Below are 17,747 nucleotides of genomic sequence, written 5' to 3' on the forward strand. Positions count from 1 at the left end.
GAGTCACGGACTTGTCCAGGTGTGTTCCAACACCCTACCTCGGACCATGATCTAAGGGTTGCTGTTCAGAGCAGTTTAGGGTCTGGTCTTCAGGGGCTGCCTCCTCAAAAAAACAGTGTTGAGAGAGCACTTGTCTTTTTAAAAATGTGTGCAGCTGGGCAAAGTTGTAATTAGTCAAATGATTTTCAGAACAGACTGTTGTCATCTCTCTAGCTTGTATGCAAAGCAAATACTGCTTTCACCCTTAAAGAGGATCATGAAAAAGGGGCCAAGAGGCAGTGGGGGAAAAGTATCACTGATCTAGGGTCTCAGAGTTTATTGGGTTACTTAAATATTGCATGCATAATCTTCAATTTGAACATGAAAAATGTATAAGATCTTTGTGTGACTGTCCTTGTTAACATGCCGTGGTAACATGTAGCAGTTCAATCCACATAGTGGATTCATGGCATGATTCTGAAATGTAAAGTATTGTCCATTGAAAATAAACCAATTTTTTTCTGTTTCTGAGTTTTCAGATGAATACAGTCAGAACCCCCTGGTTTAACCACTTCTTGGTTTTTTTTTTCTTTTTGATGTAGATGCGAGGAAGAGAGAAGCACCTCTTAATGAAGACTAATCAACTGCTCATGAACTCTTTGTGAGGAAATAAGATCCCAAAGATGACTTCCATTTCCAGCAAATAAGGGCAAAACATTTTTATGCACAAGTATGCACCGGTGGTGTCTAGCACGTGCATCTTATGCTGATGGTACTTAAGGCAGCCTCCTGTCATGCTGCATCTGTTAGAAGAAAGACTTGTTTGCTCTTTGCTGGAAAAAATAACCAGGGTTAAAAAAAAAAAAAAAAAGTATGTGATACCAAGCCTAGTGGTAGTGGCTCAGCCAATTGGCTTTTGATCACTCTTGTAACTAAGATAATGGTCATTGGAACTAGTGAAAAACTGAGTCTTATTTGCACTTTATGGGGAAAAAAGTTCTAGTTAAATGGGAAGAAGCCTTGCTAGTTTAAAATCAGTTGGCAGACTGCTGACAAGCACAGAGAGATATTTGACAGGAGAAATTAAATTGGATGTTTGTAGAGCATTTTACAGTCTATCCCAAATAGACCTGTTGATGTATTGTTCATCATTTTGCTGTGCAGAACATTGGTTCAGCTCTTCAGAAACATGACTTCCCAGATGTTTGTCTACACAGTTGTTGCATTTTCTGGATCTTGTTTGCTCTTCAAGAGGCACACTCTAGCTCTGTAGCTGTACTGCCCTTTCTGTCCCAGGACCAAGGGGAAAGTAGTTATGCATCTGTTCACACTTCATAAAACCATTATTTTTTCTGTTTTGAGCAGGATGGGTTGTATGTGTTCTATCTTCACCGTTTGGTAAAGCAGCTGTTTTCTCCCAAGAATCTGGTAAACTTGAAAGGCTTATGGCACACAATGCATTGGCCCTTAAGGCCAGTGATATGTAGAGAAGTGTTTGCTTTGTGACTTCTCCATCTGCTGTATTCTGTGTGACATAGATATGAATCTGAAAGGGAAAGATATGTCTGGCAGTCTGACAAATATATGATAAATAATGGGTAACTTAGACTTGATTTTTATGCTACATATTCTTAGTGAACACACTTGTTTAATTTTGCATGCATATGTAATTTGAATGAAACTGCAATTCTGTTTCAGTTGGTCTGTGATGGCAGGTAACTACTGCTGCTGTGCCCAGGCTGTGGGATCAGAGTTATCCAATGGCAAAGCACACATTTTTTCCCTCCATTATTTTTTTTAAACTTATTAGACTCAGTAACTGGTCTACTGTCTAAACTTCTACAACCAGCACTTACTATGCAGTTCAGAATAGCTCTTAATGAAGCTGGGATCTGGCAGTGGATGTATTTATCACTCACACTAATTGTTCTCAGCCTAATACACTCACTTGCATTCATTTTTGTCTCGTGCTGTCAGTGTGTCTGTCAGACCCTATTAAATGCTCTAAATAGATGCCCCCTTCAGTGTCCCGTATTTTCCTGTGCCACCTGCCCATGCTGGGGAAGGTGGTGTGTCTGAACCTCTGGCCCCTGCACGGCTTCCCCACGCTCTGCTGCATTGTTGTGCTGTGATAGGCTGCACTTGAACAACTAGGGAATGGAAAAGCTGTGTGCAATGGCAGCTATTAAATGTCAGTGACAGGTAACAGCTGCATAGGACAGAAGAGAAGTAACTTTTATGACTTAAAAAATGATAATAGAAAATGGAGTATTTTTTAAAGTTGTTTTGTGTCTTAAAGAAAAGCTGAGCATCCTTCAGCCTGCCCATGAATGCTGAATGTAAATACAGCAGTGCTAATTCTCTCTGGCTTCTCCCAGAGATCCAGCTAAGGTTGTATAGGCCTGAGCACTGTGCACCCTAAGAGAGGAGTATGAGGGAACATGTGTGACTAACATCTTTACAACTAGAAAAAGACAAAGAACGTGATAAATGTTCTTTAATGTTAAAAAAAAGTTATTCTACTACAGTTGATTCTAAGTAATACCAGAGACTTGAAGGAAACTTAGTGATAACTTGAAATTCTTATTCTAAAATGTTCATGTGGGAGGGGAAAGAGTTTGGGTCTTCCTTGAGAGAGGTTATCCTTTGAAATGTGAGAGGTGTTGGAGAAGACAGCATTACTATTTACAGAAGGTGATGGAATACACCTATTCAAAGTTAATAATGGCACATAAATTTGAAACTCTTACATGATTTTAAAAGGAGGAGAATCAGAGCAGAGGAAATATTGCTTTGCCTCTAGAAACTGTAACCTTAAAAATGAACTAGAAAGCATTGTTAGTACACATCTCACTGGAGCCTGGAACAGTGGGAAAACAATGTGGTGGAAGGGGAAAAGCTTTGTGTAAGGGCTGAGAAGGGAAGGTACTTCAGTTATCAGTGTTGCTACCACCAGGTTTCTGCAGTGGTCAGCAATGTGTGGTGAATGGAGCATGGAGCAGTATGGTTGCATTTATTGTAAATAAATACATATTTTCTTTTTTTGTGAATATCTTCCTCATCTATATTACATACAGAGAAGACAGAGCAAATTATTCTGTGGCAGGGTGTGTTGTCTTTATTAACACTTGTAATCAAGTGCAAAAACAGTTGAGGGCTTGAGAGCTTGAAGCCAATTTCTCAGTCCTCCATTTCAGGTCTCTACTCTGTTTTCAGTGGGATGATCACCTTGAAGAAGCTGTGGTTTAATTGGGGGTGGGGTGTAGGGGGGTGTTGGTCATGTGTGACATACACATGGGGAGGGTATTTCAAAGAGGCCTTTTCCTTGTGTTTTGTCTTCATACAAACTGTTGGAATCAAATGGCTAAACAGCACTTGTCAGCCAGTTGTGAAAAGGAATGCTTTCTCTGAGGTATTTAACTTTGAATCTTCCAAAAATTCTGGTTGTTTTTTTTTTTTATCTTTAGGTAATGTGCCTTCATTGTTCATATCTGTGAAGATGTTTCATGCTGCACAGGCATGTCATGTCATGCAAGTTTTTGATGGCTCTAAAAAACATGGTTGCCTTTTCAATTGCGTGGGAAAAATGTGCAGAGCCACTAAGCTGCAATTTTCAACAGGAGGTTTTTGTTGTGCAGGGAGAAAAAAAGGCCAGGAGACAGTGCTGAAAATCAAGAGACTTTTTATTCTTAAACCTGTGAGCACTGGCCTTTTGAGCAAACTAGCCTCTAATAAATCTTTTTCTCCAGATTACTTCTGGTTCTATGAAGAATGACTTCTACAAAATAGTGTCTAAACAGTTCCACTCTTTTTTCCCCTTCTATTTTTAAACAGTTTTAGTCCTGTGTGTTTTTTAAAATGCTGGAATATATTATTTGTATTTCTTGTTGCAAAATAGCTGGCTCTAACACCACTTGCATCTAGAAGAAAATGTGTCTATTTGCAGGCAAATGACTAGTTCTACTTTGACTGTGATGTACTCCCAGCAGATATCTGAGAGTGAGTTATGACTACATCTTCTCTTGTCAGGTTGTATGCTGGTCAACAATGCTGGCACTTTGCATTGGATTCATGTAGAAACCCCTAGTAGTATTTTACCACACATCACATTTTGTGTTCCTGTTACTATTAAAAAAATGTCGTGGGAGTCAATAAACACTGGGTCATGTTAAACACTGTCCTGTGCAAATCTCTCAGTCTTGTGTCTTGCTGTGGCCAGGGATGCGAGGGGTGGGTGCAGTGCCATGCAGCTGCATGTAAGGTGACACTGAAATCTGTATCCACGACTGTCTTCTGCTGATGGAGAGCCCTTTTGTGTTGCCCTGGGCTTGGCACATTCCCTTGGTGACTTCCTGCTATTTTGAAGTTATTTACCTTGCTAGTGACCCTCTTCTTGAAATGCCCATTTGTTTTCACGCTCCTGTTGAACCAGATAACATTCTCACGATTCAATTGTTGTCTGATAAGTTTTATTTTTAACAGTGTTCACATCCTCCCCCTGCTACTTTTCCAGTCTGAATCCCACAGTTTTCTCCTGTGGCTGTGTGGGAGACTTCTCCTCACTCCCACTAACAGTGCAGTTGAATGAAAGCCAAGGCATTTTCACTCATTTGGTAGAGCTGTGAACTTTCTGATTCCTTTACAATCTTATGAAGAGTGAGAATTTCCCTTTTCCTATTTAAAACATCCTTTCTATCATGGAGGGCTTGGATTTGACTTGTGGTTTTTTTTTTTGTTAGAGAGGGACGAGATGTCTAAATAATTTGCCATTGATTTAAGCATTTCTTTTGGACTGAGGAGTTCTTAGAGCATAGGGAGAAGACCTATGGAAAGCAGAGAGGTTTCTCTTCTGAGCATGCTCCTCAATGAGTAAAGGTTTCTAGGGACAGCTTGAGAAGAAGCTGGCTGTTGGCCATCCAGCTGCCAAGGACTTTGAACTCTGACTAAACTTTCTCTAAGCAAATATGTTTGCAGTAATTGTTATCTTACAGCTATTTAGGGGTTTCTTTCCTCCCCCACCTACCCAAAGGGATATGGCTAAATATATTTGCACTGACAATTCTCATGACTCTTGAGAATGCATCTGATATTGGAGGTTGCACTGAAAATTGCAAAGGAGCATGACAGTGGAAGAGAGGTTAGTAAAACTTGATTCTCCTTTCCCACATAATGTTGTCTCCATGGAGTACTCCTGCTTCAGAGAGTTCATTAAAACTCCCATAATCTTCCACAAGGCATAGATAGAGTTTTTTATCTGTCTTGCAGAAAGCAGGGATAATTTCATCTGCATGTGTGCTTATTTTAAACAAAGCTGGAGATGCTAATAAACCACACCGGGTCAATGGCAGTCACCAGCAGTTCTTCCATGGCAGCAAACAGAGTCAGTGCTGGTGAGAAGCGCGGAAAGAAAGACCCTGTAGTCCAAACTAGTAGAGCTCTGAAAAAAATCACTTGTGGGTACATGTGTTCACAGCTCCCTGGGCAGAGGGAGCAGAGCAGAGCATCCTCTTCAGGATGGGTTATCCTTCCCTGGCAGAGGATGTTGACTTGTTAAAGTGGATGGGAGACAATGGTTACTGTCACTGTGCCCTCTTGCTGAACTAAGGAGTTGATTAGCTTCCTAAAAGGGACTTGGCATTCTTCTGCAGCACCCAGAGGTTGTCTGTCAGGGACACGGTGCTGATCCACCTTGTGCCTGGGAAAGGTCTGGTTAGGATGTAGTCTTGGGGGGTTGATGTGGAATGCAGTGCCAGCAGGTTCCTTTTAATTTTTTAAACACTGTATTTCATGGCAGCTTTGACACCTGTCCCACCATACAGTGATTCAGTGGATGGCCTGTGTTCGTGACTGTGATACATGGTAACACACCACCCCATGATCTGAGCAAGGGAGAAAGTGCCTGCTGTTAAGAGGTACCAGCCACTTCTTTTATAAGAAGAAAAAAAATCAAGGAAGGAAAAAAAAGACATCTGAACAGACATTTAATTGTCAAAGGAAGAGTCTTAGCAGACTTAAGCTCGGCTGTCATCAGAGAGTTTTCAAAACCATACTGCAAACACTTCTGTTTCAAAGCTTATGCTCCTTTATCTTGAGAAGCTAAACACTGGCTAATTCTTTAATTAGTTCCCAACAAAATGTTTTTCTCTGTAGCCAAGACTTGCTACAGGATAATTATGTCTTTAGTTTGAAAACAAGTGTCAATACAGAAAGTTGTTTTGATTTTTCTTTCTTCAGCTGCTTTATTTTGCCTTCTACTTAGTTTCTACTCTTCATTCTCACCTGAAATATCCCACATACCCCCAGTCCCCTTGCCATCGTGGCAGTAGGAAAGGCAGAAAAGGTTTGTATGAGCATTGCTCAGTGATAGCAAAAACATCTCTGTATTATCAACCCAGTATCCAGCACAGATCCAAAACAGCCGCTGTGAAGAGAATTAACTATCCCAGCCAAAGCCAGCACTGAGACAAAAACAGGAGGGAGGGGAATTGCCCTCTCTACCCTTCTCTGATCCTTGTCTGTCAGTGCATGGATGCAGGATGCCAAAGGTCAGACACCAGGCTTACCCACGGACAGTCAGACTGGCTTCATTTATCCCAAAGGAGAAGATCCTCAGGATTAGGCTACACAGTATGTCCACGTGATGAGGGAGGAGTGTGACCTTTCTGTTGAACCCTTTTAGTTGTTACATTTCTGAGGGAATTAATATATTTTCATTGATTCAAGAGGAAATTAGTGTGAACTGGGATATTTTGGCTTCTGTCTTCAAGAAAGATGTGGAAAAAAATGTTCACCTATCAGTCCACTGGAAAAAATAAGTATGATCAGAGACCTACAAACTAAAACCTGTGAGGACAAGCTAAAAGATCTGGTACAAGGGGAGTGGGAAGACAAGTGAAGGAAGAAGTAAAAGCATTATAAGGAAGTAAAAGCATTATAAGTAGTTTGCTCTCTATACTTATGATGCATAGCACCCAAATAATGGGATAAAATTGGAGCAAGGAAGTTACGAGTCATTTGTTGGGAAAAGCTTTCTTATGGCTGGGATGCTGAACCACTGGATTATCTGAAGATGTTGTGGAGTTCTCTTACCAAACATTTGGTTGGAGAAATGTCTGCCAGGAGTGATGTAAGTAGAAGGTGGTTTTTTTGTTGTTTTTGTTTTTTCTCTTGGAGCAATGAGTAAGGCCCAGCCAGGTTAAGTGACGCGTTCCGTGTCACGGCGATGTAAGCGTTATTTTGGAACTTGCGTGGTCAAGGCATCCCAAGAAGGGAAGAGGTAAGAGGTTGTCCAGTACAGTTGTTGTTGTTGTTGTTCCAGTACAGGTTATAAAGACCACTACATGCATTGTTGCAGGACTAGACAAGGGCTGCCCTTCCCCAGGGGTGAGGTTCAGCCCAGCCCTGCCGTGCTCAGTTGTTCTCCCTGCACTTTTGTTTCAGTCACAATGCACTCGCAGTTACCACACGCATGCACTGCACAGCAGGAGGATCCTGCAGCCTGGCACTGCTCTGGGCTGAGCAGCACCTCTCCTCTTCTTGGGCAGCAAAGATCTGAATCCACATTTTCCACAGCAATGAGGCATCGGTATTTCCTTTTGGAGCCGCTTGCTTTAAGACAATTCATGCAGGTTGCACTTATTTGTTGTCCAAACCTAAAGCCGTGCTTTCCTCTCATCCTCATTTTCCTGTCTCAATTCAAGAATTGCAATCCTGAGTGTGCTGCCCCTTTGCATCTACACTCAAGATATAGTAGGGTATAGTGGGAAGCAACTTCCCCTCCTGTCCAGAACAGCCATGAAGCTGGTTGCGCTCTCTGTTTCCTAGGAAATGTGTTATAGGTCATCAATCATTCGTTACTCATGGAAATAATATTGGGGGGAAGAAAAGGGAATGATGAAGAAATATACAGTGGAGTATCAGAAGTTAGCCTTTGGAGCCTATGGTTTTAAAGGCAGGAACCTCCCCTCTGTTCAAAAGTTCATGTTCTGATTAAAGAGAGTGTACGTGTGTCTGAGAGTCAGTGTTTGCTATGTTCATTAAACATTTTCTCCCATGTTGCTTTCCAAGTATATTTTAAGTAATTCTCAGTTGAGTCATTAATTCACACATCTGAAAGGGCTTGAGTTAACTAATGTGATCATAAATTCAACGACTTTGAATATCAGTACTTGAGCATAAATATGTTTATTATTAATATTAAATACCATGAGTAGTTCTTGCAAACTTTTCTTTCACTTTTAAAACTGGCAGTTCATCAAAATTTTATATGAGGTTGGAACCTATACTATTGTTGCTGCTATAAACATGTTAATATCATAAGCTAAACATTTTCCCTTTATTGTTAGTATATTTCCTTTTCTTTGCGACTGTGCCCAGGGAACACATGAAAATTTTTGGAATCTCAGCTTCCTTTCATTCCCCTTGTCAGCAAATCATGCCCATAAGATGTTTTGGAGGACATGGCGGAGTCCCCAGCCTCTGCAGGTGGCATGCCTTCCCCGAGCTGGCTTGGCGTTTTGAAGGGATGGATCCCTCACCGTCCCCACTGGCCAGAGTACCCATGGCAGCAGCACCCTGACCAGCATCACTCTGTGCAGCAGCACAAAGGAGTTTTCTCCCCTGCCATCTTAGGACTCAAAGTCTCAGTTTGCTCCGTCCACTGCTGATTTTGAGGTTTCTGTGCTATTATATTTATGCTCTGTCTCCTGAGAGTTGAGAAAGCACCCCAGCTCTGAAGATCACCTGTTTCATCACACTGACCTGTGCTTCTGCAGCAGCAACCCCATGGTGGGTTTCTGTAAGGGCTCCTGGGGCAGGCTGAGGCTCCTCAGTGCCTTTGGGACCCGGGCAGGGCTGCAGATGTAGGGTCAGCACGTGGCCTCCCATTCTCAGGAAATACAGACTGGAGAGTCCTGCTCAGGCCTGGAAATGCAGCATCTGCCACAGCTTCCTAGGGACTGCACAGCTTGGGCCTTGCTACCTCGGGAGGACACTCATTGCTTTTCCTGGTGGCCCTGAGGTTGGCTCAGTTGGTCAGAGCTTGGTGCAATTAACACCAAGGCTGTGTTGAGGGTTGGTTGTGTTGTCAATCCTTGTATGGGCCATTCACTGAGGAGTTGGACTCAGTAATGTTTGTGGGTCCCTTCCAACTCAGAATCTTCTGTGATCTAAGAAAAGCATATGAGCCATGTGGGATGGGGATGGCTCTACAGGACCCTCAGCAGAGTGTGACACTGGGACTGCAGGTTCTCCTCTGCTCATGTATGCCTTGTTCTTGGTTATTACCCGTGAGTTTGCAATAGAAACTGGCTTCAGGCTTTTCTGCATGCTATCAAAAGTTCTTCAGATGGATTTCTTCCTCCCCAGCTTCTCTCAAGCTGAATCCAAGCCTTACTTCTTGCTCTTTTCTCCTCCCTTGAAGGCATATCTCCAAGCACCACCTCTGCCAGATCCTGGCACCATCTGGAAGCACAGCACCATACTCTCCAGCTCCAGCAGCTGCTGGACACCAAAGGAATGCTTAAAAATTTATCCAAACTTGTACTTCTCATTAAGAGTGCTAAACTATTGGTGCACAGCCCAGAAAGTCTATATGGGTTCAGTAAATAGTGTCCCCATTATTTAATAAATAACTTTACATAGAGCTGAATACAGCTACAGAATGATTAGAGAAACTGGGCAGTAATTAGCAGGCATGAGGTGGAATCCCCTTTCTGCATGGGTCTCCTCAGGAAGAATGACAAAGCAAACCCATGGGCACCATCCTCTTTCCTCCCAGGGCAGAGAGATTTAAATCAATCTCAGTTTAAACAGTGCAGGCACCAAATGGAGAAAGTAATGGGTATGTCTTGGAGACCTTTGGAGCAGTTGAGAAAACAGCCCAGGACTGGGCATCATCCCAAGGGGACTCAAAGTGTTTCCTTACCATTAGGGCCAAATTATCCCAGACTTAATACACAGAAGTCAAGCAAAATATGTTAATTGACATTTCACTTGCTAAACACGCTCCCAGTTTGCAAGTAGTAGCATCCATATGCGCAAAGAGGGTTTTTGGCTCAATCCCTGCCATGTGTGTGATTTTAGTTGTGCTTTATACTGTTGCTCCTTTCCCAATGTGAAATAAGGAAAGTTTTGCAAGCATGTGTTTTTCTTCACCTGTGCCAGGTAGCTCTGGCCCAAGCCAGGATGTTGTGGTAGCAGTGATGGAAATGTTGAAGAGCAGGAAATGTGTAGCTGGTTTCCCTGGGTGTGATAAGGCTGGGGGTCACATCCCAGAGCCATATATATATATATATATATATGTATATATATATATTTCACAGATCCTTATATATATTTTGATGTGGCTCTATCAGGATCACCTCCTCTGTAGACACGTGCATGGCATCCACTGCATGTTTATGTGTGGGAGGTCCCTGGCCACGTGGAGCTGCTCAGGAGTGTCTGGCTGTGAGCCAGGAAGCTGTTTTGCACCACGATGGTGCTGACACAGTTTGGAACCTGTCTGTCCCTCACCATGCTGGCAGGCTCTGCTGGAGAGCTGGCATTGCAGCAGTCTGGTGACACCTTACTGCTTTCAGCAGCTGCTGAAGGCCAGAAGGCAGCTGCCAGCCTCCTCCAGGCAGTGCTTCCGTGCCAGGGGCTGCACTGGTGCCTTGGTGAGTCTCAGCTTGGATTGGGGGAGTCCAGGCTGACAAGGTATTGCTTCCCAGGACCCTGAAATGTTCCTGCACCTGATGCCTTTCCTGCAATGCTCTGCCTGTTTCCTGCCTGCCCAGTTCCCATTGGCTCTACAGGCCTCTGGCTGCACAGACACTCAGATCTGGCTCCTGCAGCATGTTCCTGCTGAGCTCAAGCGTATGCTTACTCAGCTCAAGTTCTCAGCAATATCAATTATTGCCCAGTGTTGATCTAGCACTTGGGTAAATTAGAAAGCTAGGGCACTTGAGAAACCTTCCCTTCACAGTGCCCCTGTCTGCCCTGGACATCAGCAGGTGAGTGTTGGGGCTCGAAGGGTTGGGTCTGTGTGGGTTGTCCTGGTGGCTGTGACTGCAGTGACAGCAACAGCGACCTGCCAGAGCCAGGGTCCCCCTGTGTCTGACTGATCTGGTGCCTGTTCTCTCTTCCTGAGGTGGACCTGGAGCAGGAGCAAGGCTGACAGCACAGCTGCATCAGTACCCCTGGCTCCTTCTACTGAGAGTGCAACCCAAGCTACAGACTCAATGTGGGTGGAAAAACCTCTTAGTTTAAAAACCCTTTTAAAATCCTGTGTCTTGTACGGGGCTTGTAGTTCCAAGTCTCATGGAGGGAAGCTGAAATGCAGCAGAGGACCCAGGGAGGCCAGCAGCAGCTGGGTGCTCTATTCACTTGGCTGCTGCTGCCTGGTTTGGTGATGATTGCAGACATCCAGCATTCCTAAATCCTGGCCAGTCACCTGGTCATTACAGAGCCACGTGCATTGTCCCTGTTCTTGCTGAGGCTGGGCTGGGCTGGTGAGCACTCCTGCAGGCTACTCCAGCTCATGAGCCTCACCTGCAGCTGTCTGAGGACTGCTTTCTACCCAGGATTTGCCCATGACTGTGAACAGAGGCCCAGGAGCATCCCCATCCTCAGCACCAGCCCTGGGCCACTGAGTGACTTTGGCTGCTTTTCCCAAAGCCACCCTGCCTGGCCCTTGACAGCCTTAGAGTGCCTGTTAGCTTAGAGACAGGTGGCACAACAGGACACCCCAAACTGCAGGAATGTGGACCCAATGCCAGTGAGCTTGCGCATCCTTTAATTTAGAAATTATTGACATTAATGATGATTATCAGGTTTAGTGGGGTACCCAGAGTTGAGCAGGTGGGGACACTGAGCATCTTTGCTGGAAGAATGAGTCTTGTAAATCAAACTGCAAGAGTGAGCCATGGCATGGTTGTTGCCTGTGCACCATGCAAGACTACAGATAGAATTCCCTTCATTTGTTCACCTGCAGTCTTAAAACATACTTGCAGTGGAGAAACCTGCACAGTGGTAGCCATCTAACTTGCCTTTCCTGAGCACCTGGTGCTCTGCAAGCAGCTGGTCAACATTTTCTGTCATGGTTGTGGCTGCACACTGAAAAAAAATTATCTTCTGCCAGTATTTAAAATGAAATTGCTGTACAGGGCTTCTCACTGATGCCTGAGGAATGTGAAATTTTCCTATTAGAAGTGTCTCAGGACATAAAACAATGTAATCTTGAAAAGAATTTAGTATGAGTCCTGGACAGAAAGTAGTACCAAAGCCATTCAAACCTTTTATTTTTGTTCTCTGCAATTATAAATTGCACATACAGAGCCTACACTTATCCTTTTCAGTATCAGAAGAAAGAATATGAGAAAAGTTCAATAAATCAAACATGGAAGTGTTGCCACCAAGTGGTGCAAACTGTATTAGGCAATGGCTCATAACTTCTAGATCACAGCAACGTATCTGAGATGCCCTGATGTTTTACAAAAAGATTCCTTTCTCCTTTGTTTACCTATATTTTTTTCTCTGTGTGTGTGATTTATTTTACTTCCCATGATGTTAAATGATGATGCTTGCACCCATCTCCACAGAGACACAGAATGTATGGCTTGCCTTTTTCAGCTTCTTCTGGAGCTGCAGCCAGTGGAGGGGCAAACATGAAGAGCCCCTGGATGGATGGGGCTGTTCTGGCAGTTTTCACTGCAGTCCCCCGTCTGGCTGGGATGTGGCATAGCCCTCCCTCCTCAGCCTCACACGGGAGCAGAGAGAGTGGCCTGCAGCAGAATGTGTCCCCCAGGACTTGGAGACTGGCTGAGGATTTCCCAGCCCTCCCCTGACATTTCTAGTGCAACCCACCCTGAGGAACTTGGGCACTTTTGAAATCATGTGCAGATTTACCTGATTTTTTAATGATGCTATGTGTGTGCTCAGCTGTTTTGTTTTTCAGCTAAAGTATTTAGTATGTTGTACTTCAGCCACATATTTTTCATTACAGTGCAGGAGCTGAATAATGTCCTTTTTCCCCCTGCTGTTTAGAAAGCCTAGATTATTAAAAAAAAAAAAAGAAAGAAACTTTTTCTGGAAACTAGACTGAGGTGCTTCTTTGCTATTTATGTTGTGAGGCTATTGAGAGATGTCTCTCCCATGGGAACAGGGCTCCCCAGAGCCTCTTGGGGCACAAGGCAGCAAAAGAGGGGGTGATGCAAAGACTTGTGCACTTGCACACACAGATCCCCTCTCTGGACAGGCATATTTCAATGCCAGCATTGCCAGGGGTGCAGAGGGTCTCAGACCCTTCTGTTTCCTGTGCTCTGTGGCCTCTGCACCAGCAGACTGACCAGCTGAACGGTCCCTTCTGCTGCTGGGTGGGAAGATGAGGCTGGTGCAGGAGCGTGGAGAGCTGAGAGTTGTGATGGGCCCTCAGATAGAGAGTGGTGATAGTGCAGTGCTGGACTGGCTGCTTGGATTAGTCAAACATCTGGAACAGGTGCCCAACAGAAAAAAAATAGGTTAAAAAGCTGCTTTGTCAAAGCTGACATCTTTTCTCAGCTTTTTTCCTCAACAACCTCTATCTCCCTCTCTGTCAAGTGTTTCTTAGAGTGCAAACCTGAAGTACTCCTCATTTTTTTTAAAACATTGTCAGTGTCGCCACCATTATCTTCTGACGAAGCAAATGATGGCAAAAGGCAGACTCAGTCACCAAGCTCCTTTTATCCCCAGGTGTAGTCTTTGTTAACTACAAATTACAGTAGAGGAGTTAAATTAATGCAGCTGAGCCCCTGAAAGGAACCACTAAGAAGAGAATTGGTAAGTGTGTGTTGTTGAAACTTAAGAGGACAAAAGGTCTCAAAAAAATCTTGCTGCATGATTTCCAAAGCTCTTACACGTGTGAGTACATCTCAATTTTATTTTTTGACATTATAAATTAAATTAAAGAATTAAAATAAATGCAAATGGTGATGTTAACCTTAATAACACCTAGCATTTTTACCCAGAGGGAAAGGATTAAAATTAGGATCCTAGCTATACAAAATATGTCTTAAAGGAGCAGAGGGATTTGTCTAAAATGGCTTCTAGTTTAGTCTGTTATACAGAGTAAGTTTAACATGATTATTTTTGAGTAGCTAATTATTTTCCAATATGTCTCTTCCTTAGACATCACAATTGCATATAGTTATTCCACTTATTTTTACTACTGCTCCTTTAATAAACAATTAATAGATATAAATAAGCAGACAATTTGATATAATAAATTTACTAGCAGATGAAGTAATTATTTTGGAAAATATTACAGCAAAATTAGGTTTTCTTTCTTTTCCTGTGAAGTTTTGCAGATGGAGGAGGCCAAGTCTTAAGACAGAGTTTGTACATGGCTATAGCTGTTATATATCTGTCATACATGTATTTGTAAACAAAATATATACTTTTTTCCCCCCTCTGTGGAATTCTTTCTCTTACTGAAGAGAGAAACTTAAATAGAAGCTATCATAAAACCATGTAAAAATGAAACGCAAAGGAGTCACTGGACAAATATGATTTCATCTATAATTCTGTTCATCAACAAAGAGTAGTTTTAAGCAAGGTGTTTGACAACTAGACAACTATTTAGAACCTTTTAATTAATATTTTACAAAGTCCAGGAAGCTTTCTACTTTTGTAGAAAGTTGTTTCTACTTTTGCTTATGGTGTAGATACAGTGCCTGTGCTGCAGTTGTTAAATCTCTAGTGCATCTCTGTATCTTGTTGAAAAAAATAGAAACAAAACAGAATAAAGGAAAACCAAAAAGCTCAGGTATATTTTTTTTTGAGCAGAGTGCGTATATTTTGGTGATCAAAGCAGTACAGAAGAAACCTGGAGGCAATTTGCCCAAATTAAAATGCTCATGAACAATGCACTGACAGCAAAGACATGTCCTGCCTCTTTTCAAGGCAGTGGTGACATATGTGGCATGCAGCATGCCAAGGGCCAGGATGATCATCTTTGGACCCAGTCCTGCTGCTCCTCTGTGCACTCAATCCTTCAGGGATGAGGGGGTGAATGATTGGGTTCGCCACTACTGACTTGCATGGTGACAGAATTAGGTATGCGGTCTTCCAGACCAACCTATCCAGGTATCTGGAGGTCAAAGAATCAAAAACATTTAAGTTAGAAAAGACCTCTAAGGTCACTGAGTTCAACCAGCGCCACTGTGTTTGCCACTAAACCATGTCTGGGGTTTGCTTGTCTTACTGGACTACAAATGAGGATTAAACCTTGATAATGACCTCTGAAGAGCAGCAAAGAGAAAGAGTTTCTGGCCCTGAATGTTTCCTGTAATTTGTTTGTTTTGCAGCTGTTTTTGAAGGAAGGGGGAAAATTATCATGGGGCATTAAAGCTCAAATACCTAAACTTTCCTTCTTTTTGGTGTGTAAGAAGAGTCTTAAGCATTTATGTAATTGAGCTATATGGCTAATCTTTCAGCACTGAACTTTAAATTAGGTAAAAAATATATGAAAGGATTATAAACTAATTGTCATATTAGAACTCCAGGGCATGAATGTCAACACAGAAGACCTTTCCAGAGACTACTCCTGCACACTCAGTGAGCAGGTACATTGGAGAAGCCTGTTCCCACACCTGAGAATTCTCCATCTGGTCCTGCCACGTCCCCAGGGTAACACACAGAGGAGAGGATGCTGTCACACAGAGCTGCTGCAAGTTTTCAAAGCTATGTCCAGCACTTGTGGTTAGAGGAAGCAACAAAGGTGGTGAAGGGCCTGGGAAGGAAACCATATGAGAGTGGCTGAGGGCACTTGGTCTGTTCAGCCTGGAGGAGGCTGAGGGGACACCTCATTACAGTCTTCAACATCCTCATGAGGGGAAGAGGAGGGGCAGGCACTGAGCTCTGCTCTGTGGTAACAGTGACAGGACACGAGGGAATGGCCTGAATTGTGTCAGGGGAGGGTTAGGTTGGATATTAGGAAAAAGGTTCATCCCCTAGAGGGTGTTTGAGCCCTGGAACAGGCTCCCCAGGGAAGTGGTCACTGTACCTAGCCTAGCAGAGTTTGAGAAGATTTGGACAATTCTCTCAGGCACATGGTGTGACTCCTGGGGATGTTCCTGTGCAGAGCCAGTATTTGGACTTGATGATTCTTGTGAGTCCCTTCCAACTCATCAGATTCTGTAATTCTGTGCTTCTGTGACATCCTTACATTACTGATTTTTTTTTTTCTAATTACCTCATATTAATTTCTTTAGGGAATATCCCATTTTGAAGACCCCTACCCAAAGAAAAAGTTTTCTTTTTCTTACTATCTCTACTATCATCTTTGTGATGATCTAAGAAACATCTTTGGGGTTTGTGAATAATTGTGTTAATGGTGTCACAGGGCTGCTTCTCCAGAAATAGCTACTGGCATGAGCAGAGCCTGTAATTTTCCAGATGCAATGTTTCCTCACTTTGTGTGGAAAAACCCCAGGAAAACAAAACAGCACCTGTGAAGAACAAACGTAATTGCAGTTTTCTGTAGCCTTTCAGTGCAGAGTCATGGAAATGCTCCCAGACCACAGATAAGGCTCTGCTCTAAACAGAGGCCTTTCCACTCAGGTGCCATTGCTGCCACAGGTGTCTTTGTCCCCCGTCTGCTCCCTCCCTGCCAGCCCATGTCCGTGTGGAGCAGGGCTGGGGGGCACCACGAAGGCCGTGGCTCTGCAATGGGGGCACTCATGTTGGTGACATATATGACCCTGTGGTTTTCCTCAGAGTTTTTCCTTTGACATTACCAAGATTATGAATAGAACACGCAGAGCAGAAAAGTACAGGAAGGAAGAGTAAACCTCTAATAAATTATATCTTAAAAGGATCTGAGTAGAGGGAGGAAAAATGTACCTCCAACCACAGGAAGGTTTAAAAGAAGCTTGTATTGAATATTATAAATTCACATGAGATAAAGGTCTTCTCTCAGTGTGGAAAGACACAAAGGTTTCAGTACTTTATGCTCAAGTAGGGAAAAGGTCAAGACTCCTTCTGTCATACTGTGGTTAAAAAGTCATGCCATTAAAATTGTATTAAAAGGGATTCCTGATTTCTCGTAGCCACAGATTTAAGAGCAATTGCTTCACATTTAGCTTGTCCAAAGTTTTTTCCAGCGAGAACCTGGCATTGCACTAAGCAAAAAATATTGTGTAACTTACAACAAAATGCATCGTGTGTAACTTAGAACAAAGTACATCAATCTCATCCCTGTTGCTGCCCTGTTTCTTTGCACGTGATCTGTGAGAGAAAGCTGCTTGTCTGTTGGTTTTGCTGGTGGACTGTGGAGAAAGGGACCTGAATTTGAACGGAAAGTGCTGTAGCAGGAAGGTGCCGTAGCAAAATTGTGTTTTCCAGCCTCCAGCCCAGTGCTGCAAAGCTCTCCTTCCTCACTTTCCAGTAAACATGATGAAAAAAAGACATTGCAATGTAAGTTTGCATGCACACAGAGTGAAGGATCATAAGGTTTTTACAGACAAATTTGAAGATGAATTAGCCTTTGAGATACTGTCTGTTTAAGGATTATATTGTTAATAACCTAAATTTGACACAGATTTTCCCCCCCTTCAGTCACTACCTGCAAAGCCTCTCTGAAAATTATCTCTTATGAAGCGGTGTCATTAATAGCTTTCTGCAAGGTTTCGTTTAGTAGTGGCAGAAAGGTAAATAAAAATGAATTAATACAGCATTTTGAGTTTGTAGGCAAAATATGCAAATATCTTACTGACAAAGCCTTAGTAGCATTAAAGGCTTTCAGATCCTAT

General features: G+C 43.0%; 1 protein-coding gene across 1 annotated transcript in view; it reads left to right on the forward strand.

Moving 5' to 3' along the window:
• Positions 1-4,157, forward strand: part of EGLN3 (egl-9 family hypoxia inducible factor 3) — a 28,007-nt gene extending 23,850 nt beyond the window's left edge. The window contains exon 5 of the mRNA XM_064714849.1: positions 582-4,157. Within this exon, the coding sequence (XP_064570919.1) occupies positions 582-619 (38 nt within the window). The 3' untranslated portion in view covers positions 620-4,157. The remainder of the gene's footprint in view (positions 1-581) is intronic.
• Positions 4,158-17,747: the final 13,590 nt, after the last annotated feature.

The sequence above is a fragment of the Zonotrichia leucophrys genome, chromosome 5, assembly GCF_028769735.1.
Source record: "Zonotrichia leucophrys gambelii isolate GWCS_2022_RI chromosome 5, RI_Zleu_2.0, whole genome shotgun sequence".
In the NCBI taxonomy this organism is placed as follows: Eukaryota; Metazoa; Chordata; class Aves; order Passeriformes; family Passerellidae; genus Zonotrichia; species Zonotrichia leucophrys.